Consider the following 27190-nt stretch of genomic DNA (forward strand, 5'->3'; position numbering starts at 1 on the left):
GAGATCTCTCTCTGAGCCTTATGTCCACTCGAGCAGCAAGTAGAATCAGGTCGTCCAAGGCAGCTGGTAGATCTCGAGCAGCAAGTTCGTCCTTGATCTCGGGCGATAGGCCATGCCAGAAGGATGCTACCAAGGCCTCATTGTTCCAGGACAATTCTCCTGCCAGGGTCCGGAACTGGATGGTGTATTCGCCCACGGAGGCGTCCTCCTGGCGAAGGTTAAAGATAGCAGTGGCTGCCGACGAGACTCTTCCAGGATCTTCCAATACGGTACGGAACAACCCCCCTGGAAGTCTCGGAGCTCGGGTCTCTGTCGTTCCCAGATTGGATTTGCCCACATCCAGGGTCTCGCCGGCAAGTAGAGACATAATGAAGGCGATCCTGGCCCGTCCGAAGAAAATGCTCGGGTGTGCAGAGTGAAGTGGATATGGCATTGGTTCAGAAACCCCCTGCACGAACTTGCGTCTCCATGGAACTGAGATGGCAATGGCAGCGAGAACCGAAGATCCGAACCGGAGCTGCCAGGAGGTGTAGCAGGAGGGTCGATTGGAAGAGCTTGCATAGGAGCAGAGAAAGAAGTAGCCAGCGCCCCTAGCTGCTGTGCCATGGAATCTACTGGCACAAGAAATTTATCCTGTCGTGCTCGCAGATCCTGCAGGTCCGCCTGCATTGCTTGGGAGGGTGACATGCCCTTGAATTGACCAGCGGGGTCCATGGCCTGAGCGTATTGTCACGATTATAGACAACTGGACACGTCAGCTGCGGGTACCATGGGATGTAGCTGAAACAGGAAGAGGGATTCGTGGATCTTGGCCGTAGACAATGAAGAACGGTGTGGAAGCAGTGAACTCACTTGTGTGGTTGTTGTATGAGAACTCGGCCTATAGAAGAAGCTGTACCCAGTCATCATGCTGCATGGAGATGAAGTGACGAAGATACACTACCGTTCAAAAGTTTAGGGTCACTTAGAAATTTCCTTTTTTTTATAAGAAAAGCACAGTTTTTTTCAATGAAGATAACATTAAATTAATCAGAAATACACTCTATACATTGTTAATGTGCTAAATGACTATTCTAGCTGCAAAAGTCTGGTTTTTAATGCAATATCTACATATGTGTATAGAGGCCCATTTCCAGCAACCATCACTCCAGTGTTCTAATGGTACATTGCGTTTGCTAACTGTGTTAGAAGGCTAATGGATGATTAGAAAACACTTGAAAACCCTTGTGCAATTATGTTAGCACCGCTGTAAACGGTTTTGCTGTTTAGAGGAGCTATTAAACGGACCTTCCTTTGAGCTAGTTGAGAATCTGGAGCATTACATTGGTGGGTTCGATTAAACTCTCAAAATGGCTAGAAAAAGAGAGCTTTCATGTGAAACTCGACAGTCAATTCTTGTTCTTAGAAATTAAGGCTATTCCATGGGAGAAATTGCCAAGAAACAACTGAAAAGATGCTGAAAGAGTGCCTGACGCCATCTGTCAAGCATGGTGGAGGTAATGTGATGGTCTGGGGTTGCTTTGGTGCTGGTAATGTGGGAGATTTGTACAAGGTAAAATGGATTTTTAATGAGGAAGGCTATCACTCCATTTTGCAACGCCATGCCATACCCTGTGGACAGCGCTTGATTGGAGCCAATTTCATCCTACAACAGGACAATGACCCAAAGCACACCTCCAAATTATGCAATAACTATTTAGGGAAGAACCAGGCAGCTGGTATTCTATCTGTAATGGAGTGGCCAGCGCAGTCACCAGATCTCAACCCCATAGAGCTGTTGTGGGAGCAGCTTGACCGTATGGTACGCAAGAAGTGCCCATCAAGCCTATCCAACTTGTAGGAGGGGCTTCTGGAAGCATGGGGTGAAATTTCTCCCGATTACCTCAGCAAATTAACAGCTAGAATGCCAAAGGTCTGCAATGCTGTCATTGCTGCAAATGGAGCATTCTTTGACGAAAGCAAAGTTTGAAGGAGAAAATTATTATTTCAAATAAAAATCATTATTTCTAACCTTGTCAATGTCTTGACTATATTTTCTAGTAATTTTGCAACTCATTTGATAAATATAAGTGTGAGTTTTCATGGAAAACACGAAATGTTAAATACTTTTGTGTCAAAAAAGACAAAAGTATAATAGGTATGATACCTTTATTGGCTAACCATAAAAGTTCTATATGCAAGCTTTCAGAACTTTTATGGTTAGCCAATAAAGGTATCATACCTATTATACTTTTGTCTTTTTTGACACAAAAGTATTTAACATTTCATATTGTCTCTGGCTAACACGGTACTACACAATTTTTTACTGTACTTCATGGAAAACACAAAATTGTCTGGGTGACCCCAAACTTTTCAACAGTAGTGTAATTCTCCATGATTTGGTTAATCCTCTCGACTTGGCCATTAGACTTAGGATGGTAGGCTGAGGAAAAGTCCAATTTCACATCTAGGAGTTTAGAGAGGGCTCTCCAGAATTTCAAGGTGAACTGACCCTCCCGATCAGACATGATATGAAGAGCAAGCCATGCAAGCGGAAGATGTGCTGGATGAAGAGATTAGCAGTCGAGGTGCAGAAGGTAGGCCGGTCAGCAGAATAAAATGTGCCATCTTCGAGAACCAGTCCACCACCACCCAGACCGTATTGCATCCTGCTGAGGGAGAAAAATCTGTGGCAAAGTCCATTGCTGTATGCTGCCAGGGAGCGTTGGGCACAGGCAGAGGTTGGAGCAGACCGGCAGACTTGGAGTGAGCAACCTTGTTGGACGCACACTGCAGGAAGAAACAAAGTCCACAATATTTTTGGGCAGCGTGGGACACCAGAAATGACGAGCAATCAGATCTCGAGTCTTACGAACACCCACGTGCCCAGCCAGTTTGGAGCTTTGTCCCCAGCGAAGGATTCTCCTGTCTACCAACCGCACAAAAGTCCTCCCCGGAGGGATGTCTCTAATTTGCAGGGGATTAGCAGTATAATGCATTACGGATTTATGATACATTGAGGGGACTCCACGGTGTGTTCTGTTTCAAACGACCTGGACAGGGCATCGGCCCTCACATTTTTGTCAGCGGGATGGTAGTGGAGCACAGATTGGAACCGGGTGAAGAACAGCGACTGAAGATAGGTGAAGTTCTTGTCATCGTTGTATATCAGGATGGGGTGAACTGCACCCTCTAGTAGATGTCTCCACTCCTCCAGAGCCAATTTCATGGCCAGTAACTCCTTATCCCCAATAGAGTAATTGCGCTCTGCAGGAGAAAAAAGTCTAGAGTAATAGCCACATACTACTGCCTTTCCTTTGAAACTACTCTGGAACAGAAGTGCACCTGCACCAACAGAGGAAGCGTCCACCTCCAACGAGAACTGTTGAGACACGTCAGGATGATGGAGGATTGAAGCTGAAGTGAAGGCACTCTTAAGGCTATTAAATGCTGATTCTGCCTCCGGAGTCCGCACCTTGGCGTTCATACCTTTCTTGGTAAGGGTAGAGATGGGAGCCGTCAGTGAAGAGAAGTTTGGGATAAATTGCGGGTAGAAGTTGGCGAATCCATCCGATGATGTAGTCCAGGAAGCCCAGAGAATTTTTTTCAAAAAATGCACTTCTCCAGCTTGGAATACAGACAATTCTCCCTTAATCTCAGCAGAACTTTACGGACATGCCTCAGATGAGTCGTCGGATCTGGAGAGGATCAAAATATCATAGAGATAGACCACAACACAGACATAGAGGAGATCTCGGAAGATATCATTGAAGAATTCCTGGAAGACTGCGGGAGCGTTACACAGACCCAAGGGCATCACCAGGTATTCGTAGTGCCCGTCTCTAGTGTTGAATGCCGTCTTCTACTCGTCACCTTGACGGATTCATATCAAATTGTAAAGCCAATGCAAGTCTAGTTTAGAGAAAATCATTGCTCCTCGTATATGGTCAAATAGTTATAAAATTTGTGGCAACAGGTATTTGTTCAGTACCGTGATCTGGTTGAGACCACGGTAGTCAATGCAAGGTCGAAGAGATCTCTCTTCTTTTCTAACGGACAAGAACCCGGCCCCGGCCGGGAAGGAGGATTTTCGTATGAAACCCCTCTCGACTGACAAGGACTAAGTCTCTGGCAAGGAGAGAGGATATACCCATCCACGGGGAGGCGAAGCATTTGGAACCAGTTCCATCGGACAGTCGTAAGACCGGTGTGAGGGAAGCATCTAAGCCTCCTTCTTGCTGAAGACATCCGCAAACTGAGAGAAATGAGGAGGTAATCCTGCTAATGACTGAGGCAGAGGAGGCTAGACAGGATGGATCTGTAACAGACAGCGGTGGAGACATTTGGAGCCCCATTGCAGAACTTCTTTGGAATTCCAGTCCAGGACTGGGGCATGTAACAGGAGCCAAGGCAGACCCAGTAGAACAGGATTGATGGCTTTAGGCAAAAGAAGAAATGTAATCAGTTCAATAGGAAGGGCTCCAACTTGGAGCTTGAGTGGCTTGGTCTCAGACACAATCGGATCGGGCAGAGGATGTCCATTCACCGAGGCAACAGCCAAAGACCTCTCCAGAGGAACTGTGGGCAACTGGAGATGATCCACTAGGTATTTTTGGATAAAGTTTTATGCGGACCGTGAGTCCAGATAGGCAGAGACTCGGTGCATCTTCTTGCCGGACACTATGGTCACAGGAATGGACAGTTTAGAAGAGAATTTTTTATTTAGTACCGTTCCGCCTAGGGTTGTCTCTCCGACCAATCCTAGGCACTGGAGTTTTTTTGGCTTCTGGCGACACAAACGCACAACATGGCCTCCGAGGCCGCAATACAGACAAAGTCCCGAAGTGTGTCTGCGTTGTTTCTCCTGGACTGACAATTTGAGCCGGTCCACCTGCATAGGCTCCTCTGGTGGAACAACTGGTGAGGGTAACAGGGATTGCTGGAAAGTAGAAGCCAGTCTAGGGAATCTTCTCTCCCGGCAAACCTCTTGGGATCACTCCCGGATCCTCATGTCAATCCAGTTGGATAGAAGAATCAGACCCTCCAGGTCAGCTCTGCCGCCAGGGTGCGGAACTGAATGATGTACTCGTCCATGGAGGTGTCAGCAGAGATAAAGCAGCAGAAGAAACTCCACCAGGTTCCTCAAATATTGGATGGCGGTTCTGTAAGAAACACAGTAAGTCACGGGTCTCTGGTCCCTGATGTTCCAAAATCGGGTTCGCCCATGCCAGAGCTTTGCCAGTAAGGAGAGAGATTATGAACGTGATCCTTGCATCGTCAGAAAGGAAGGCCTTTGCATGCAATCTGAAGTGGATCTGGCACTGGTTCAGAAATCCCCTGCAGGTCAACGCGTCTCCGTCAAAGCGAGGAGGTAGTAGGAGGGAGAATCGGCAGTCAGCAACGGTAGTGATAGTAGGTGTAGCAGAAGGAACAGCAGGAGCAACCGCAACAGGTGCTGTGACGATTGCGCAATGGCGTTCAGCGCCTGGAGGAGTTGGTCCTGTCGTGACCAAAGGTCTCGCATGTCTGCCTGCATGACTTGTGACGTTGTCATGGTCTTGGGTTGACCAGCAGGGTCCATGGCCTGAGCATACTGTCATGATCCGTTGGTATGTGGACCCACTAGGCCGCACCGTCGTAGCAGAGTAGCAGCTGGCCAAATAACAGTCTATATACAAAGTCCTATTACAAGAGTACCTTTGATAGTCCAGACAGTAGCAGAGGCTTAGGCACAGATGAAACTTAAAGGCAGATGACACCACACGTGGCGGATGATATCAGACGTGCTGTAAGACAGCAGGTATGACAGGTGGCACAACACAACTCCAACACTCTAAGGCTCAGGAACAAATACAGCATGGGATACAGGATACAAGTAGCAGGGCACGGGAACAACGGGAACAGGATAAAACTAGGGACCATTTGATAAGACTAATATGGGCATACACAACGCTCAGGCAAGGAGTGAAAGGGCAGAGCCTTTTTTATAGTCCAGGGTGATCTTGGGCTAATTGGTAAAGTTTTACATCTGCACGCACTTGTCCTTTAAAGCCAGTCGCAAGCGCGTACGCGCACCCTATGGGACATAGCAGAGCGTAGCGGAAATGAGTGCTGCCATCTCCTAGGAAGGAGATGCCGGCCAGCAATCACAAGTCCATGGCTGTGGCCATCGAGGGGTAAGTCAGAACGACGGTCCGCGGCCGTGGACGTTACAGGCTGCATGGGCTATTCCCTCATTAATCCATCATCAATTAAGCAGGTAAAAGGTCTGGAGTTGATTCCAGGTGTGACATTTGCATTTGGAAGCTGTTGCTGTGAACCCACAACATGAGGTCAAAGAAGCTCTCAATGCAAGTGAAACAGACCATCGTTAGGCTGAAAAAAATGAAGAGATCCATCAGAGAGATAGCACAAATGTTAGGAGTGGCCAAATCAATAGTTTGGTACATTCTTGAAAAAAATAAAAAGAGCGCACTGGTGATCTCGTGAACTCCAAAAGGCCTGGACATCCACAGAAGACAACAGTGGTGGATGATCACAGAATCCTTTCCATGGTAAAGAAAAACTCCTTCACAACATTTACCCAAGTGAAGAGCAAATGCAGCAAGGTTGATTCGGACGTCGCTTCACAGCACAGATGGACAATGACCCAAAACATACAGCAAAAGCAACCCAGGAGTTTTTTAAGGCAAAGAAGTGGAATATTCTGCAATGGCCAAGTCAATCACCAGATCTCAACCCGATCGAGCTGCATTTCCTTTGCTTAAGACAAAACTTAAAGAGGCTCTGTCACCAGATTTTGCAACCCCCTATCTCCTATTGCAGCAGATCGGCGCTGCAATGTAGATAAGAGTAACGTTTTTTGTTTTTTTTTAAACGAGCATTTTTGGCCAAGTTATGACCATTTTTATATTTATGCAAATGAGGCTTTCTAAAGTACAACTGGGCGTGTTTAAAGTAAAAGTACAACTGGGCGTGTATTATGTGCGTACATCTGGGCGTTTTTACTTCTTTTACTAGCTGGGCGTTGTGAATAGAAGTGTATGATGCTGACGAATCAGCATTATCCACTTCTCTTCGTTAACACCCAGCTTCTGGCAGTGCACAGACACAGCGTGTTCTCGAGAGATCACGCTGTGACGTCACTTCCCCAGGTCCTGCATCGTGTCGGACGAGCGAGGACACATCGGCACCAGAGGCTACAGTTGATTCTGCAGCAGCATCAGCGTTTGCAGGTAAGTAGCTACATCGACTTACCTGCAAACGCCGATGCTGCTGCAGAATCAAATGTAGCCTTTGGTGCCGATGTGTCCTCGCTCGTCTGACACGATGCAGGACCTGGGGCAGGAAATGAGTGACGTCACAGCGTGATCTCTCGAGAACACGCTGTGTCTGTGCACTGCCAGAAGCTGGGCGTTGTGAAGAGAAGTGGATGATACTTCTATTCACAACGCCCAGCTAGTAAAAGTAGTAAAAACGCCCAGATGTAACGAACACAATACACGCCCAGTTGTACTTTAACTTTAAACACGCCCAGTTGTACTTTAGAAAGCCTCATTTGCATAAATATAAAAATGGTCATAACTTGGCCAAAAATGCTTGTTTTTAAAAAAAAAAAAACGTTACTCTTATCTACATTGCAGCGCCGATCTGCTGCAATAGGAGATAGGGGTTGCAAAATCTGGTGACAGAGCCTCTTTAAGGCAGAAAGACCCACAAACAAGCAACAACTGAAGACAGCTGCAGTAAAGCCCTGGCAAAGTATCACAAAGGAGGAAACCCAGTGTTTGGTGATGTCCATGGGTTCCAGACTTCAGGCAGTCATTGCCTGTAAAGGATTTTCTACAAAGTATTTAGAAAAAAAACATTTTATTTATGGTAATGTTAATTTGTCCAATTACTTTTGAGCCCCTGAAATGAGGAGGTTGTGTAGAAAAATGGTTGCAATTCCCAAACGTTTCACTGGATATTTTTGTTCAACCCCTTGAATTAAACCTGAAAGTGTACACTTCAGTTGCATCTCAGTTGTTTAATTTCAAATACAATGTGGTGGCAGCAGAACCCAAATCATGAAGATTGTGTCACTGTCCAAATAATTCTGGTCATAACTGTAAATACACCACCAGAATAAAGTCAGTGCCATCTGTAGATAGTGCCCCACACAGTGCCCCCAGTAAATAGTGGCCAGCACAGTACCATCTGTAGATAGTGCCCCACACAGTGCCATCTGTAATTAGTTCCCCACACAGTGCCATCTTTAGCTACTGCCACACACAATGCCATCTGTTAATATTACCCCACACAGTGCTATCTGTAGATTGTGCCACTCACAGTGCGCCCTGTAAATAGTGCCCCACATAGTGCCATCTGTAAATAGTGCCCCACACAGTTCTATCTGTAAATAGTGCCCAAGGCAAAGCTATCTGTAAGTAGTGCCCCCTGTATAAAGTGCCTGTCACAGTGCCCACTAAAAGAAAATAAACACTAAATACTTACCTGCCCCCATTCCCACTCTGTCCTCTAGCAATGCAGGCCTGGAATATTCAGACCAGGTCTGCTCCAGCAGATCGACGCAGGTGGTGCAATGACGTCATTGCGCCGCCTGCATCATAGGTAAAGCGCCGAATAGCGAGGCAAGGGACTGCTCAATTGTATCTGTGCCCTTACAACTGACTGCAGGGGAACCGGCTCGCAATCCCGCTTTTCCCCGTAGTCGAGAACATTCTAACAACCGGTTTGCACAAACTGGGGAGAACCAGCCGGATCCCACACCAGGAGACTTCTCTTGTAACGAGCCGTGCACCTGTGTGTCCATCACATGACCAGGACAGATAATATCCTCTAGATGTAAACAATGAAGGTTCCTATTTAATTACTACAAACAGAGATCTTGAAGGTGAGGTATCAATGGACTACAAATATTAGAAAATTACACAAATTTTCATTATACAATTATTAAGCTATATTTGTTTAAACCGAAAAACTAAATAATAACATAGTATTTTATTGGGCAGCGCTGTTCCTCTCATGAATCTGAAAATTTGCGACGGAGGCCCCAAACAAAGACTCCATCGCAAATGTGAACAGAGCTTAAAATATGATTGTAACGCACCTCACGCACCTGGACGTAACTGCACATCCCAGTGCCGGGGTTGAAGTATGAAGCAGGCACACGCGCTGATCCTGCTCCATACGCTGCAGGTGTCAGCTGTGTATTACACCTGCCACCTCGCACTAATGGGCAGGAACAGAGTTCGCACTGATCCTGGCCGTTTAACCACTTAGATGCTGTGACCACAGCATCTAAGCCATTAGAAAGAGAGGCCGCCCCCTCCAACAGTCCATCTGCCCCCCTGCAACATTGCTGGGTGCCGATGGTTGTCATGGCAGCCCCCGGGTCTGCCTTTATTAAGCCTTGCCTCTAACCGGGCTTAATAGAAGCCTGTAAAAATTATAATATATAATATATGTACCAGCAATCTGATGATCTGATGATTGCTGGTTCAAATCCCCCAGGGGGACAAATAAAAAGTGAAAAATAAGTTAAATAAAGTTTTCAGTATTGTACGAAAAACATAAAAATAAAGTAAATGTACTAAAGTAATGTAAAAAATAAACAAAATTGGTATCGCCGCATCCGTAAAAGTCTGAACTATTACAATATTTAACTCGCACGGTGAATGCCGTTAAAAAAGTAAACCACCAGAATCGCTGTTTATTGGTCAGCTTAGCGCTCAAAAACAATGTAATAAAAAGTGATCAAAAAGTTGTATGTATCAAAAAATGGTACCAATAAAAACTGCAGCTCGCTCTACAAAAAAATGAAGCACCCACACTGCTAAATCCACAAAAATTAATAAATTTTCTGGCTCTCAGTATTTGGTGACAAAAAACAATTTTTTTAAAGGCTATTTGAAAACTTTTTTTTTAAATAAAAATGTGAGTTAGCGTGTTTGGTGCAACTTTCTAATTACTTTTTATTAAAAATTATTTTTTAATTTCTCAGATACAGGGTTTTTAGGTCTTTCGCCGTGCAATAAAAATGACAACTTATCTTTATTCTGAGGCTCAATATGATTATGATGATACCAAATTTATATAGGTTTTTTTCATGTTTTACTACTTTTCTAAGGAAAAAACTATTTGTTAAAGGCACCTTTGAAAACTTTTTTCTTTTTAAATATAGATGTGTATCAGTGTGTTTGGTGCAACTTTCTAATTACTTTTTATTGAAAATTATGATACAGCTGCTTTGTATCCTGCATACAGAGTAGATATCTACCACTGAAACCTGTTTCTGTCAGGTCAGCGGCACTGACGGGGTCAGTGTCAGCGGGTACTGTGTGTCTCTGACAGGCAGGATCGAGCTGCTACAGATCACATCTAAGTTAGATGTGATCCACCCCTGCGTCTCAGAGACACGCAGAACCCGCTGACGCTGAAACCTGTAATTATTAGACAGGTTCTGTGACATCACTATGTTTCTGATGAATGTGAGCAGATATACTGTTTATTATTTCTGTATTCTGACATCACTATGTTTATTATACCTATATATGTATTGTGACTTCCCGGTGATGGAATATCATTGAGTGCATTATCCAGATGCAAAACTATATGAGGTGCAGAGTTTGTAGTTCCACCTCAGGACATTTTCCCCTAATGTGGTCCAACAGTTCCTCTGCCATATAGAGGATACCAGTACTATAAATTGTATTAAAAGTTAAGGGACCCTGTACCAGATTTCGTATTGCTCTAGGGACTACACGTTACACATGTACCATCGAGGGATTATTTTGAGCTGTAGGGGGCAATGCTTAAAAAGTCCAGGACTGTTGTCTCACCTTCACAAATTGCAGAACATACCCCAAACCACTCAATCAAGGAACCGGGAGTTTCCTGATAATTGGGAGCTGGGGTATATACTGGTTTGGAGGCTAATTTCCAACTAAATTGAACTTTCAGTTTTTGGTTAAACTTAAAATGTAAAGCACTGTAGTCTATGCACCACAGGTAGAGACCTACATAGACACCTACAGGTCAGATCTAGTACTGAACAGTGTTGTAACTGATTCAGGATAAACTTCTTTTGAAAGAAAGCAATTTCTGTGTTTTAACCTACTCTAATAACCACATTTAGTTACAAGAATATGCTGCTGGTATCTATTCTGTTTATTTTACATAAATGTGTAATACAGCGAGACTAGTGTCTTGCTGTTTACAAAGATCAAGTGCCAGATGCCATTTAATATGGCGCGGTAACTAAGTAAATATAGACTGTTGCGTTGTGCTGTGACTGGTGATGGGATTGCCTGCTCATTGTATTTGTGCATCTATTTTTATCAACAGCAGAGTTATATAAATAATAGGAGGAGGATTAGAATGGCATGACAGTGAGTAAGACGAAATGCAGGACTGTATAGAAAAACAGATCATGTTCGAGGATAACCTTGTGCCATGTAATAGGCATCTAACACAGCTGTCATGTCTGGTTAGCCTTGCTTTAGTTTTCAGGACTTTTTAATTGGTGCGTTACTGATCTTTGCAGTGTATTGTGACATTTAAGTGGTGTTTCTGTGCCTGTGTTTGCACGCAGTTAAAGGGGTTGATTCATTTAAAATGAATCAGATATGATAGCTGCAGAGATTGTATCTTATTCTGCCTTTGTGACTCAATGGTCCCCAGGCTCAAATTCTGAAACTCTCCGGCCTTTTCTATATGAGTGAGTTGGGTTCTCTACCCTTAGTGGCATAGTGCTCTTTCTCATGCTCGGCCAAATTTGACCCCTACGGGTTCTTACGCCTAGAGAGGAGACTCCCTGTTTGTTCCCCTTCCTGAAACTTTGTGAACTTCATGGGGTTCACTGGTTCCCCCTCCATCCCCTTGTTGTCTTATTGTCCTTGTCATGGTTGGTCTGTCTCATATATTCATGCTATGTCTTTCTTTTTTTAGCAGCTTTTTCTTGTTTTTGTAGTTCTCCTACATTTTGAAAATTGGTACTCGCGTATTGGACAGTGTACACATTTGCTTACGTGTTTTATGCATCATTTTCCTTGCACTGATATATTTGCTTGCCCACAATGGAACAGTGTTGTAATTCTAACTTGAGTGATAATAAAATTTGATTTAAGTAAAATGAGAACTGTCAAAGTCCGATCTCCGAGTCCCCCGCCAAACAGCTGATTTTGCTGTGGGATGATGCGGTAGGCTCTCCACTGGCTCATAGAGGTGAGGGCATGGCATTCAAAATTCCCTAAGAGGACAATGGTTGGGTCACGTAGGGTGTGTGGACCTACTGGGCCGTACCGCCTTAAAGGGAATGTGTCGCTAGAAAAAAAATATTTTTTTTTTTGTTAAACTGTTAGTATATAAAGGATTACACATTGTTCTAATTTTTTTTAATTTTTTCACAAGTCAGGACATATTATAAATTAGATTCTAATTTATAACATTTTGATGTGCTGGTCACTAGAGGGAGCAATTCCCAAAATTGCAGCATTGGCATGTGGTAAAGCAACCTCATTGCTTTATGCTGCAAAATTGGAGAAGACACACTCGCTCTAGTGTACTCAAACAATCCCCCCTTCTTTATCTTGGCTAGTACCAGGAGAAAGGAGGGGGTTGAATGTTCAAACCTCCAACAATGTGTGCCGCAATTTTTTGAGCGAATGCACAGTGTAGGAGGATTAGATACAGTGGTAATCACACAGTATAACATGAACATACACACACATCACATAGACAAACATAACTTACCTGCTCCTGCCGCTGTCGCTGCCGCTCTCGCTGCTCCCTCCGCTCCTAGTCCTTGCTTCTGAACATGTGGACGGAAGCCGCGACCGGAAGTAGTCATCTTACTGTCCGGCCGCGGCTTCCGGTCCACATTAAAATGGCGCCGGATATCGCTCTGCCGAACGCCTTCCCTTTGGACTGTGTGGGAGCGGCGCATGCGCCGTTCCCACACAGACGGCGTACACTATCGTGAATGGAACGGCTGTATGGGGATGTATGTGCCGTATTCCATCTCTGTATGTGTTGTTAATTGACACATACAGAGATGAAGAAAAAAAATGGCAGCCCCCATAGAGAAGTAAAAGAAAGAAAAAAGAAAAAAAGTACAACACAAAAACACAAATAAATAAAATGTACTTTAACTACATAATAAAAGCAATAACATATATAAAATAAAATAAGAATTTCGTGACACCTTCCCTTTAACGGTATGGCAGCCGCCAACAGGACACAGGTGAAAGTCTATAGTTCGTATAGGTGTACGTGTGGTAGCTTCAAACAGTAGCAAGACAGGCTCAGATGGGACTAGGCAACAGGCAGGTACCAGGCATGGTGTAGCAGGACAGGCGTGGAACACAGCGCAGCACGACTCCAACTCAATAAGGCATCAGGATAACAGGTAGCAGGTAGCAGCAACGGGAAACACTGGGAACTGGAAGACACTAGAAGATCATTTGCAGAGACAAACTAGGGTAATGACAACAACGCTCAGGCATTGCAGGAATAGTCTACGGGACACAGCAGAGTGAAGCGGAAGTGAGCGCTGGCGTCTCCTGAGGAGGAGACGGGGACCAGCGCTCACTGATCCATGGCTGCGGCCGTCAGGAGGAAAGCAAACCTGGCGGCCCGCGGCAATGGGCATGACAGGTTGTACTGATGGGACAACCACATTAAAAGGTTTTCCTATAAATAACTATAATTACATCAATCAGATAAGTCAGTATCTGATAATTGGCTGGCCAGCTGCTGATCCCCTTACTGTTCTAAAGAAATATTGGGTTCTATTATTTCCCGGTTTAACTTTGGGATCCATCAGCAGGAATTATTCTACATAAATAGTTGATTAACTTTTTAAATACTTTGCATTACTTATCTTGTATTAATCCAGAGCTACAGCTAGTATTATAACCGCTACAATCACAGTATTTTTTCTTACATAAGATTACTGTACAGTGTCTGGCATACAGACAACACTTTGAGAATTACCGGCGCAAGCACTGTGCAGACATTGAGCAAGTAAGGAATGCTGGGAGATTTAAGCTCTGAAGCCAGCAGAATTCTGAATGTAGCTGGTATACCTATTTACAAACTGTATATATGGTTTATCATTTAAAATGCAATATAATTTATTTACGTTACTCATGAAGAATTGCAGCTGAATCAAATAATGCGTTGTACATAGCTTTCATCTGCCAAACTGGTATATTAAAAAAAAAAAAAAAGTCGTCCCCAAGCTAAATTATCTTCTACACCTAGAATGTCCATATGTACACCTTGAGAGTTTTTGTACGACCCATTGATTTGGTTTCACACTTTACAAATATATATACACTACCGTTCAAAAGTTTAGGGTCACTTAGAAATTTCCTTATTTTTGAAAAAGAAAAGCACAGTTTTTTTCAATGAAGATAACATTAAATTAATCAGAAATACACTCTATACAGTGACTATGGACAGACAAATCGAAGTTTGAGGTGTTTGGATCACACAGAACAACATTTGTGAGACGCAGAACAACTGAAAAGATGCTGAAAGAGTGCCTGACGCCATCTGTCAAGCATGGTGGAGGTAATGTGATGGTCTGGGGTTGCTTTGGTGCTGGTAAAGTGGGAGATTTGTACAAGGTAAAAGGGATTTTGAATGAAGAAGGCTATCACTCCATTTTGCAATGCCATGCCATACCCTGTGGACAGCGCTTGATTGGAGCCAATTTCATCCTACAACAGGACAATGACCCAAAGCACACCTCCAAATTATGCAAGAACTATTTAGGGAAGAAGCAGGCAGCTGGTATTCTATCTGTAATGGAGTGGCCAGCGCAGTCACCAGATCTCAACCCCATAGAGCTGTTGTGGGAGCAGCTTGACCGTATGGTACGCAAGAAGTGCCCATCAAGCCAATCCAACTTGTGGGAGGGGCTTCTGGAACCATGGGGTGAAATTTATCCCGATTACCTCAGCAAATTAACAGCTAGAATGCCAAAGGTCTGCAATGCTGTAATTGCTGCAAATGGAGCATTCTTTGACAAAAGCAAAGTTTGAAGGAGAAAATTATTATTTCAAATAAAAATCATTATTTCTAACCTTGTCAATGTCTTGATAAATATAAGTGTGAGTTTTCATGGAAACAAAATTGTCTGGGTGACCCCAAACTTTTGAACGGTAGTGTAATTCTCCATGATTTGGTTAATCCTCTCGACTTGGCCATTAGACTTAGGATGGTAGGCTGAGGAAAAGTCCAATTTCACATCTAGGAGTTTGGAGAGGGCTCTCCAGAATTTCAAGGTGAACTGAACCTCCCATGGAAAACACTAAATTGTCTGGGTGACCCCAAACTTTTGAATGGTAGTGTATATTTATATATATATATATATATATATATATATATATTGTGACAACCTGGGGACCACTTAGCTCATGGGATCGCCATCTCCCGGGTGAGATGGTTGGCACACATAGAAAGTTCACTCCAACTCCTTGAGTAAAAGGTTTAAACCAGCCGCAGCTAGCTTTATTGTCTTCACAACAGCAGTCAGTGGTACAACAATAAATATACAAAATAAACCCTAGGCCGTCCAGCCTCTAACTAACACATTCAGTGTCCCTCACTATGTGACACTGAGCCTTGTGCCCAGCACCTCAAAACCTTCACAGCTTTACCTCACACGGTGGTGACTCTCACAGGCTAGCATGCCTGTCTTCCCCAGACTGAGAGCCCTGTGTGAACAGCACACACCTGATATAAAGAGCCGTCTCAGGTGGAGCCTAACTAGGCTCATCAGACAGCCCAAGCAACAGCAGAGAAAACCCTCTCTGCTGTACATGCTCCCTGGTTGCTTAAAACCTGAGTTTCTGCACCGTCCAGTAGCTGCACTGCTACATATCCCCCCCCCCCCTTTGATAAAGGCCGTAGGACTGATCACATTTCAACCTCCCTACAGGGTCAAAGCTCCTACGTTGGGACATAATCACACTTAGGGTCACCCCTACAGTAACAGACATTTGATAATCACCCCTGGGTGTATTAGACAGGTGCTCCAGCAACTCTTCTATGTTGGCATGCCTAGCATCCTCATCCCTTGTAGGCACTACTAGCTTTTGCTGATCACAGCCGTATTTACATGTGCGGTGCCCTACATTCATGGACCTTTCCGCATCCATGAAGTGGCTTTGTATGTCACCCCTTGGTTTAGACACTGGCTCATAGTGTTCAGTAACACTCATCTCGTGAGTTTTGGTATACACCGTACCATCCAGCAAACCACTTTCAGACGCTATACTCCCCTCCCTCTTGGAGTTTTTCATCTCAGCATTTAAATGCTCAGACTGTCCGTCCAGAGACAATTTTCCACCGCACTCACCAGACCTCTCTGGGTTACTATTAGTAACAGTACGCACATCACATGTGACACTCTCGACTTTCTCAACTACGGCCTCAAGGGGCACACTTGAACTAATCCCCTCCTCTGTCTTGGCTGCTGTTTCTTTAACAGCCTGTTCACACAATGCATTAACCTGCTCAGGCTGGGTGACATACTCACGGGTTAAAGACACGTTAGGCACAATTTTTGACATTTCACTAGTGTCATCACATAAACGCTGTGCATCAAATACATGTGCGTCATTTTTAGCAGGCATTTCCTGAATCACATTATCGCTTGACATCATTACAACTGGTGCATTTTCCCTTTTTGGCAGTGGAGCAGCACACCCTGCAGAGGACTTTTCCCTGTAATAGCTACAATGCTTATCGGAGATATTGCCTTTCTCCCACAACTGCCAAAAATGAGGGAAGTCCCTTCCCAGCACAAACTCCTCATCAAGCTCCTCAGATTTTCTAAGTCTGTGCTGCACAGTCCCAAAATCTGTTTCAAAGTCAATCAGAACGGTCTCACCCATCTCAGGATCCTTCTTCACAAACAGCAAAATGTCCGGATGCACCCTCGAGACCTCTTGGCGAAGATCCAGACTGACCCGTAGTGGAATCCCACCAACCAACACTTCACGTGTTTTTTCTTGCGCTCTCTCTGGCCTCCTGACCAGAGAACAATCAGGTGCACATCCATCTGCTTGATGGCATCTCCAACAACGCTCCTTTTGCTGAACAGCCGCCACATGCTGTCGGGGTTGGTTGCTCCTAGCAACGGTCCTCACAGCTTGTATCACCGGTACGCACGCTCCGTGCTCTTCTCTGCGAACTGTCTGTAACACCTCTGCAGTACCCGGCATAAATGCAGCTGACGTTGAAAAGAATCCACTTGGCTTGGAAGGCTGTGCATCCCCGGACAGCACCCGTGCCCTTAGAGCCTCTCTATCTGCTTCCAACTGTGCCAGGAATCTTTGGTTATCCTCCCTCTGTTTGGTATTTGTTTCCTGCAGCTCTGCATTCAACTGCACCATTTGTTTGAGGAGTTCCTCCATAAGACCCATTGCAATGGAAAAACAGTCTCTTTAATTGGGCTTCTGGCCCTTTAAATTTCACTGCATCCTTCTTGTGCCATTTTATTGCCCAAAGCAATTCTCCGCCATATGTGACAACCTGGGGACCACTTAGCTCATGGGATCGCCATCTCCCGGGTGAGATGGTTGGCACACATAGAAAGTTCACTCCAACTCCTTGAGTAAAAGGTTTAAACCAGCCGCAGCTAGCTTTAGTGTCTTCACAACAGCAGTCAGTGGTACAACAATAAACATACAAAATAAACCCTAGGCCGTCCAGCCTCTAACTAACACATTCAGTGTCCCTCACTATGTGACACTGAGCCTTGTGCCCAGCACCTCAAACCCTTCACAGCTTTAACTCACACGGTGGTGACTCTCACAGGCTAGCATGCCTGTCTTCCCCAGACTGAGAGCCCTCTGTGGACTGCACACACCTGATATAAAGAGCCGTCTCAGGTGGAGCCTAACTAGGCTCATCAGGCAGCCCAAGCACCAGCAGAGAAAACCCTCTCTGCTGTACATGCTCCCTGGTTGCATAAAACCTGAGTTTCTGCACTGTCCAGTAGCTGCACTGCTACAATATAAATATATATATATATATATATATATATATATATATATATATATATATATATATATATATATATATATATATATACAAAAAATAGAGCACAGAAACAGCACTCAATAAGCTTGAAAATGCTTCCATGGAGGAAGTGAAATGTTGCTGTGTTGGGTGAATAAATTCATTTTTTGCTATTGAGTGCTGCTTCTGTGCTCTATTTTTGGTATGCTTATGGGGAGAACGTCACTCCTTGATATCTGAAGCTAGCACCAGCCGTATTTGGTTTTACACACAGTGCTGCTCCTACTATTTACTTGATTTTATATATATATATATATATATATATATATATATATATATACATACACACACACAATAAACAATTCCGGGTCGGAGGACTGTATCATTATGTCCTAAGGCCCCGTCTACGAATATATCCATGGCTTTCTGCTCAACCTCGTTGTACCTGGTCGACCAGTCCTTTCATTCGTCTGTACACGAAAAACAGTCCAAAGTACATGATTACTATAAGAATGAGAAGGATTATCACCGGGTGGATGAGCAAGTTAAAGAAGGAAGTGGCCTTGGGACTATATCCGAACAAGATCTCCCACCAAGACACTTCCGAGTCCGTCTCAAGGTTGTTCACAATTCCTGTGATCTTTGTTGTGTCATGTTCCAATTGAATGGTAGCACGATGTTGGAAATCCTTCAGTTTTTCCACGACATCCTCTTCCTCACTGAAGGTACTGAGCATACCGACGCAGGGCTATTTAAACCCATATATATAGATATATTTTTTCTAAGTCCTTTGACATGCTCAGTAGCGCTGATTTTTTACTTTGTTTTAGTATCTGTCTATGGCATTAGTGCGCAGGTGTGGGCGCCTGCTTGTGATTGGCTGGGTTGCATAAGCTTACTATTTGCCACATTTCATGTCTATCTGGTAGGGAGGAGGTTCCTTAGGGTGAATACACGCATTCATTGGCTAGACATAGCCACACACCGGTTCTCGTTCTAGTGGAAGTCCATAAAGAGGCTGTTTTGTTTGGAGCATGCCACTATATGCCCCTAAAACCCCTAAGGACGCTGTATCTGTGGTGAAACATGTGGGGGGGGGCAATACTAGTCTTTTAGTGCAATGTTACGTGGAGCTGATTCTTCATATAATTGACTATAGCTAGCAGTTATACTCAATGTCAACTTTGCATTGGGTTACATCTCTCTCTTCTATAGACAGATTTATGTCTGCAAATTGCATGTCCCAGTACACATTGTAGTTTTAAAGGAAGGGTGTCGCGAAAAAAAATAATTTTATATCAATTTGCTTTTAGTGTTTTATTAAAAAAAAAATTATTTATTTGTGTGTTTGTGTTTTACTTTTTTTTATTTTTTAACTTTTTCTTGTCTATGGGTGCTGCCATTTTTTTTTCATCTCTGTATGTGTTGATTAACGACACATACAGAGATGGAATACGGCACAAACAGCCCCATAGTGAATGCGAACGGGACCCGTTCCATTCACTATGCTGTACACCATCTGTGGGGGAACGGCGCATGCGCCGCTCCCACACAGTCCAAATGGAAGGTCTTCGGCCGAGCGACGTCCGGCGCCATTTTCTTGTGGACCGGAAGCCGCGGCCGGACAGTAAGATTACTACTTCCGGTCGCGGCTTCCGGACTTGTGTTCTAATGCAAGCACTTGGTGCAAGGGAGCAGACGGAGCGGACGGACCGGAGGGAGCGGCGGCGGCAGGAGCAGGTAAGTTATTTCTGTGTATGTACGTGTTTTAGTGTGTGATTACTACTGTATGTAAACCTACTACACTGTGTGTTAGATCAAAAAATGGCGACACACAGTGTAGGAGGTTTGAACGTTTAATCCCCTCCTTTCTCCTGCCACTAGCCAGGATAAGGGAGGGGGGATTCTATGAGCTCACTAGAGCGAGTGTGTCTTCTCCAATTTTGCAGAATAAAGCAATGTGGTTGCTTTACCACATGCCAATGCTGCAATTTTGGGAATTGCTCCATCTAGTGACCAGCACTGGGAAATGTTATAAATTAGAATCTCATTTATAATATTTCCTGACTCGTGAAAAAATTAAAAAAATTAGAACAATGTTTAATAATTTATACACTAACTGTTTAACTAAAAAAAAAATGTTCTAGCGAGACATTCCCTTTAAATTTTCATGTTGTTTGTCCCTAATTTAATAAAGGCATTTCATTTATTGTACTATCCTATTCTATTAGTTAGTAAGTAGTTGGGGAAAAAACGGGTTCCTATTGCCTCCGCAATTTTTCTATATATTTAAGTTTATACATGCTATGTTATATGTTATATGATATTATGTCTTCATGCATAGATCTTCACAAAATCATCACACTTTAAGAGACCAAAAATTTTTGCAATCCAGAAGCCGGTAAAAATCAGAGTCATGGAGTCAGTAAATAGTCTTAGTTTTTACGGCACTATTTTTAGCAATTAGATATATGCAAAATATTGAGTGACAGTACATTCATGACGTCTGTATCACAGGCAGCAGCACGCTATCAGTACCAGGATTTAAATTCAAATCCATTTATTTGGACACAGACTGGAGTAGAACGTGCTGTATAAATGCTTGACGAAGAACAATAGACAAATTTTTGGTGGCACTATTAGATATATGCAAGACAATGAGTGACGTCCCGTACGTGACATCTGTTTCAGAAGGCAACGACACACTATCAGCACCAGGATTAACATTATTCAAGAAGGTTTGTGAATGATGTGATGAAGATTGGTGATTCACAAATTAATGTAAGAAATTAATTGTATAGCTGCAGCAGCACTCACTCACAGCAATGGCTTCCTGTGCCTGCCTAACTAACACATTGACACTGACTGACTCCTATCTCTCTCTAAAATCTATCTTTCTATCAAATTATTGTAAATCTAACTATCTATAATGTTCTCTGCAATATAAAACACACTCACTGACACTATTCCACTATCCATCTGTATTCTGTGTTTTACTAATCCTCACTTTCTGTCTGACGTCCACTCTCTCCTATCTGTATCACCCGCCACAAAGCAGCAGCCTTTCCGATGTAAGGCTGTGTACAGTGGCTATGTCTCATATGTCATCCATTGAGTTATCAGTTACTCACATCCTGTTCCCCTCATAATTGGCTGTCCTAGAGTGAGGGCTGACTGCAAAACATTAAGATGATGCCTGCCGGGTTGCTGCCCAAGGTCATGTTATCCTTCTTATCTGTCTTCTTGTCTTCTTCTGATCTGTAAAATGGCGGCTGCCATTTTCATGGCAGATTCATGCTGGACAAATCTCAAAAGTTTTGATTCACTAAAATTCAAAACTTTTGGTAAGTTCGTAACATTCGATTTGTGTAGAATCGATTCACTCATCCCTAATTTTAATCTTTTTGACCATGCACTGCACAGAGCCAAGTGAACACAGTGGAATATCCTAAACATTATTTAAATCAATATCTGTACAGAATATAGCGATATATGAGGCAATTCAATAGTGTTCCATATAAATGAAAATTAGATCTTCAGAAGCAGCAGAGACAACACAAGTGTTCCTCCATTATTCAGGTCTTCCTGTTTCCTCAGTCCTTACTGAAGGGATCAAATGAGGGACTGTGAGGATGAAAAAAGTTCTAGTTGAAAACCTCAGTGTAGATTAAAGGGAATGTGTTGCCAGAAAAACATGTTTGTTTTTTTTAATTAAACATTTAGTGTGTAGGTGATTAAACATTGTTCAAATTTTTTTTATTTTTTTCACGAGTCAGGAAATATTATAAATTAGATTCTAATTTATAATATTTCCCATTGCTGGTCACTAGATGGAGCTATTCCCAAAATTGCAGCATTGCAAAATTGGGTAAAAAGCCCTCGCTCTAGTGAGCTCTCAGCATCCCCCCCTCCTTTATCCTGGCTAGTGCCGGGATAAACGAGGGGTTTGAACGGTCTAACCTCCTACACTGTGTGTCGCCATTTTTTGAGCTAACACACAGTGTAGAAGGTTAACATACAATAGTAAACGTACACAAACACGAACATACATTGAAATCTCTTACCTGCTCCTGCCGCCGCGGCTCCCTCCGGCCCGTCCGCTCCGTCTGCTGCCGCTGGTCCAAGTGCACAAGTCCGGAAGCCGCGACCGGAAGTAGTAATCTTACTGTCCGGCCGCGACTTCCGGTCCACAGGAAAATGGCGCCGGACGGCGCCAATTTCAAATTGGACTATGTGGGAGCGGCGCATGCGCAGTTCCCACACAGACGGCGTACACAGAAGTGGATGGGACGGGAGCCGTTCGCAGTCCCTATGGGACTGTGGCTGCCGTATTCCATGTCTGTATGTGTCGTTAATCGACACATACAGAAATGGAACAAAAAATGGCAGCCCCCATAGGGAAGAAAAAGTGTAAAAATAAGAAAAAGTAAAACACAAACACACAAGTAAATATAAACGTTTTTAATAAAGCACTAACATCTTTAACATATGAAAAATAAATTTGTGATGACACTGTTCCTTTAAGTACTTAATGTTTACATCATGTATCTATGAAACCTTAAACACAGAGGGTCATTTACTGTATGCAATAAAATATCTCACTCAGCTCCTCTGGTAGGTATACACTTCATCCGGGATGGTAGCAGTCTCCACGCAACAGCTAAAAAATATTTGTGTTTCGTGCTCCTACTTTTTTTTTTTATTCATGTAGTTTCCTGGAAAGTATTGGATAAAAAAAAAACACTGTCAAGGGAAACATCCACAAACATCCAAACTTTCCTGTGTTATAATTGCAGAAGATCTCTGGCTTTTTAAACATGCTTCCTTATTGTTCTGTATGCTTATTGGCAGAGGCATAACTATAGGGGGTGCAGAGCTTGTAGTGGCACCTGGGACCTAGTGCCTGAGAGAATCCAGAGGCTGCACTGCCACAAAAGGGGACACTAGTGCTATAAATGGCATATAATAGTTGGGGGGCATCATGAGTTTAGGTTACACCTCTGCTTAATGGAATGTTGTTAAAATCTATAGTCTGGTGGATTTATTGTTCTTAAATCACTTGGATTAATCAAACTGACACATAACCTAGTTAAACTTGTAGTGTCGTCTGTATTACAGCCTTATAAATTCAGATTATGCATGCACGGATTCCACAATGGTAAGGTGTTATGGGTAAAGAAAGAGTGAAGGACAATTCTGCTACTCCTCATTATTGAAGTGGCAGCAGGAATTGTTTGTTTGGAATTGTTTGTCTAGGTGTTACTACTATTGCACTGTTTTTATAAATGGGCCATGTGCATTTTTTCCCGTTATCCATTGCAACTTTTAAAGGGGTTATGTGGGGACCGAAAAGTATTAGTACACTGCTAATACTTCGGTCCTAACATAACTTCTTGAAATACTCATTCAAGTGAACTTCATTGTAAACTTAGCATCATCTGAGATTTTAATGCACCTTAACCTTTGTAATTTTAGGTGCATTTCTCATCCCATATGTGATAATGGCTGTGTTTGGTGGTATTCCTCTCTTCTATATGGAGTTGGCCTTGGGTCAATATCACAGAAATGGCTGCATTTCCGTATGGAGGAAAATCTGTCCCTTATTTAAAGGTAAGATGGTAATGTAATAGTCAACTAGAGTAAAAAAAAAATGCCCAAAGAGTCTATTTCTCTAACCTCAGAAAGAGATCATTTTCTAATCATCTTCGAAGAATAAAAATGTAGTTTTTTGTACTCCCTAATGTTCAAGTAATTACACTTCCCGCACTTATTTTGTATTTAAAACCTGTGACTGGGAGGGTCTATTCCTCTGTTGTGCTACCCCTACTATTTTGCCATACTACAGTACAGGCACAAAACAAGCAAAGGGATTACATAACATAGAGACAGACCATGTGACTGTTATAGGGCCCTTAGAGACATGTGGGCCCAGCTTTGGTTGGTCTCATCCCATCCCTTTGTTGGTTTCATCCTCATTCTTCTCTCCAGAGGATCTACATTGTTAGTAAACAAGGGGACCAAGAATTGTCCCAAAGATGATGGAAAGGCAATGGTTTAAACAAATACCAAGGCCAATTTTTTACTTTGCTATGGGGCACCCCATTATAGTCCGGGTGGAGCACAAAGCATGTAATTTATACAGCCCCCAGGACTATTCTCTCATTCCAGCAAGATCAATGTATTATCTGACACAACCTTCAATATAAAAATGTCAGATGTGTTAATGAACTGTTGAGAGTTACCTATGAAAGTTTGGTCTTATTGGATTTATTGTGTTAACTATTCTGCTTTCTCTGTTCACTCTCCAGGAATTGGCTATGCTATCTGTATAATAGCACTTTATGTAGCATCTTATTATAACACCATAATGGCCTGGGCTCTCTACTACCTCATATTTTCATTCCGGTCTGAGTTGCCATGGACCAGCTGCCGCAATGAGTGGAACACAGAAAACTGCACCAACTATTTTCAAAATAGTAGCGTAACATGGGTCAACAGCTCTATATCGCCGGCAGAGGAGTTTTACACGTAAGTGCATGTAAGTGTGGTGAAGTCTAAGGGACTTTGAGGGTATTCGGAATAGTCCAATGTTGCTAAAAAAGAAGTTGAAAAAATGTGTCACAGTCAAAAGTCAGAAAAGAAGTGACAGGATGACAAGTCAGTAAGACTAATACAACCACCTAATGCTTTGCAGTTTGGATTTAAGTGGACTGTAAAAATAAATCGAGCAAACATAGTATTTCTTAGGTCTTAAAGGCTATGTAAACCTTTGAAAGGCATTTTTACTTTTTCAGATACAGCTACTCTGTATTTTCTACACAGAGCAGCTGTATCTAGCTCTAAATTCTGTTACCGTCAGGTCTGCAGGACTGACGGGTTCAGTGAAAGCGGGTCCTGCATCCACCTGTAATCTATCACCTGTAATCTATCACCTGTAATCTATCGTGACGCAGGATCAACCTTTAATCTATCACATCTAAATTATGAACTCCTCCGCGGGACTGACGGATTCAGGTCATAGCGAACAATACAGCTGCTCTGTATAGAGAATACAGAGCAGCTGTATCTCAAAAAGTAAAAATCATTTTGAATAAAAACCATTTATAAAGTTGCACCAATCACACTGATTTACGTTTTTGTTTTTAAAAATGCCTTTCAAAGGTTTACATAGCCCTTAATATTATGTGTCCACTAATATTACTGACTTCAATTATCAGATGTTAGAAAAAGATTCAAACTACTGTGTGTAATTTCTATGTTCATATTTCTCGAAGACCCGTTAAAGGAGAACTACCAGAAACATTATATATAAAAGGCAGTTTAGTGTCCTTTAAAAATGTGAAAATAGTTTTTAACCTATTAATGCATTTGGGCATAGTGTAGGCCCAGAAACGGCTGGACTTCCCACATCAAGGCAAACATCTATTTCCTGATGTGGCCACAGGCTGAGCATTTGTTTAAAGTGTAATATTGATTATTATTGACTCATAATATGCTTGAACACTTACTAATATATTACAGGGGCATAGCTGGGGGAATGGCAGGCCTTAATAGTAAATAATAATAATAATAATAATAATAATGGGATTACATACTATTTTGGCTACAGAATTATTTTGCATGTTGGAGGAGAGTGGGGTCATCACCAATCAGCTGCAGTGCCAGGGCAGGGCAAGCTATTGAACGGGCCACTAAACTACAAATCCATGTATTCTTGTCATCATGTCAGGTCGAGGATGAAATACGAGGCCCAGTAAGTTCTTTACTGACTGTTGGTATATATAATTGACCACAAGAGGTGTGAACACTTTTCAGCAGAGAGGCACAGTCTTTTAGCCTGTATACAAATACCAATTAGCAAATGGTAATGTCAAGCAATGTGGCAATGGTGGCTCACTTCTTTTAGCTTTTGGACAGAGCTTCAACTCCTCCTCCATTCAGGGGTGCGTCCACTTTGAATCCAGGCCCTTTCTCTCTGGCCGTTAACACTCTTTGGTTGGAATTATTAAAGCCTTTCCGGCAGGCATAAAAAAGGTTGCAAATTTTGCTGCCCGCTTGTTTTGCACAAAAATTTGCGACTCTTCTTACTGTTACGCCACGTTCTCCACTTTTCTATAAAATGGGCGGACGTTATCATAAAGGGGTCCAACAAATTTTCAATTTATATAATTTTTTCTGTCAATTATAACAGAAATCTACTCCAGCCCATAGCTAGCATAGCTTTTACTTTGTGGCACATGAATAGCCAAAGATGTGCCCAATTTATTAAAAGGCGTACGGCTCTAAACTCTTTCCCTGCCAAGGACGTCTTTCATACATCCTGTTAGGAAGGCACTTCAGTAGCCAAGGATGTAGCTCATACGACCCTGCTACTAACGACTCTAACTCAGCCTGGATCGTAGCTAGAGCTGCAATCCAGAGCTTATTTAAAAAGATCTGGATTTAAAAGAATTTAGCCATAATTTAGCCAGAGCTAGTGAAGTTTGAAGTGAGAACTGAATATTCTTGCAGCTCTCGCTTCAACTCATGCTTCTAACGGCTCTAAGGGATCTATATTTGCAGGTCCCACTTCAGCCTGTGTGGAGGAACAGATGGGGCAGCGGGAAAGTGCAGATAGTGTGCAGGGAGAGGAGTAAAAAATGTCATCCTCATCCTGTACCTGTGTGGCTGTAGATGACACAAGGGGAAGGGGTAACATGAAATGTTTTGCTTGTTATCACCACCGTTATCAATCAGAGACTATAATTGCTCTCTCTAATAATTGCCACATATGAAGGTCTTTTTTTTGTTTGGAAAAAGAGAGAGAACATAAGCATTAGCTCGTCTTATCACCCCTATGCGCCTAATTAGGCCATTTATTGGCTCCGTGACCTGAACGTTTACCAGTGGCCGGATCGTGGCATCAAATAAGTCGCACTAAGCACTTGCACCACACAAACATCAATAAAGTTTGTACATTTTTACACTGTTCCTATCCTGTCTGAACACCAACTTTAGTATAAAATTCACTAATCGCTTCTTTAGCGTTACCTGTTACACGCTACAGTCATAGTGATAATTATTTTCACTAGAGAATAATTTTGAATACTTTCTCATGGGTGGAAAAGATTTTTGTCAGTCAGAAAATACATTTCCATCCACTGATTGTTGCCATAAGTGATTGTTTCTGAAT

At 42.9% G+C, this 27190-nt stretch overlaps 1 protein-coding gene across 1 annotated transcript in view; it reads left to right on the plus strand.

Annotated features, from left to right (window-relative positions):
• The window catches only part of SLC6A4 (solute carrier family 6 member 4), a 124815-nt gene that overhangs the window by 63200 nt on the left and 34425 nt on the right, over positions 1-27190 (plus strand). Inside the window, exons 3-4 of the mRNA XM_075854327.1 lie at positions 23494-23628; positions 24327-24546. Of these exons, the coding sequence (XP_075710442.1) occupies positions 23494-23628; positions 24327-24546 (355 nt within the window). The remainder of the gene's footprint in view (positions 1-23493; positions 23629-24326; positions 24547-27190) is intronic.

Source organism: Rhinoderma darwinii, chromosome 2, assembly GCF_050947455.1.
Source record: "Rhinoderma darwinii isolate aRhiDar2 chromosome 2, aRhiDar2.hap1, whole genome shotgun sequence".
NCBI classification, from domain to species: Eukaryota; Metazoa; Chordata; class Amphibia; order Anura; family Rhinodermatidae; genus Rhinoderma; species Rhinoderma darwinii.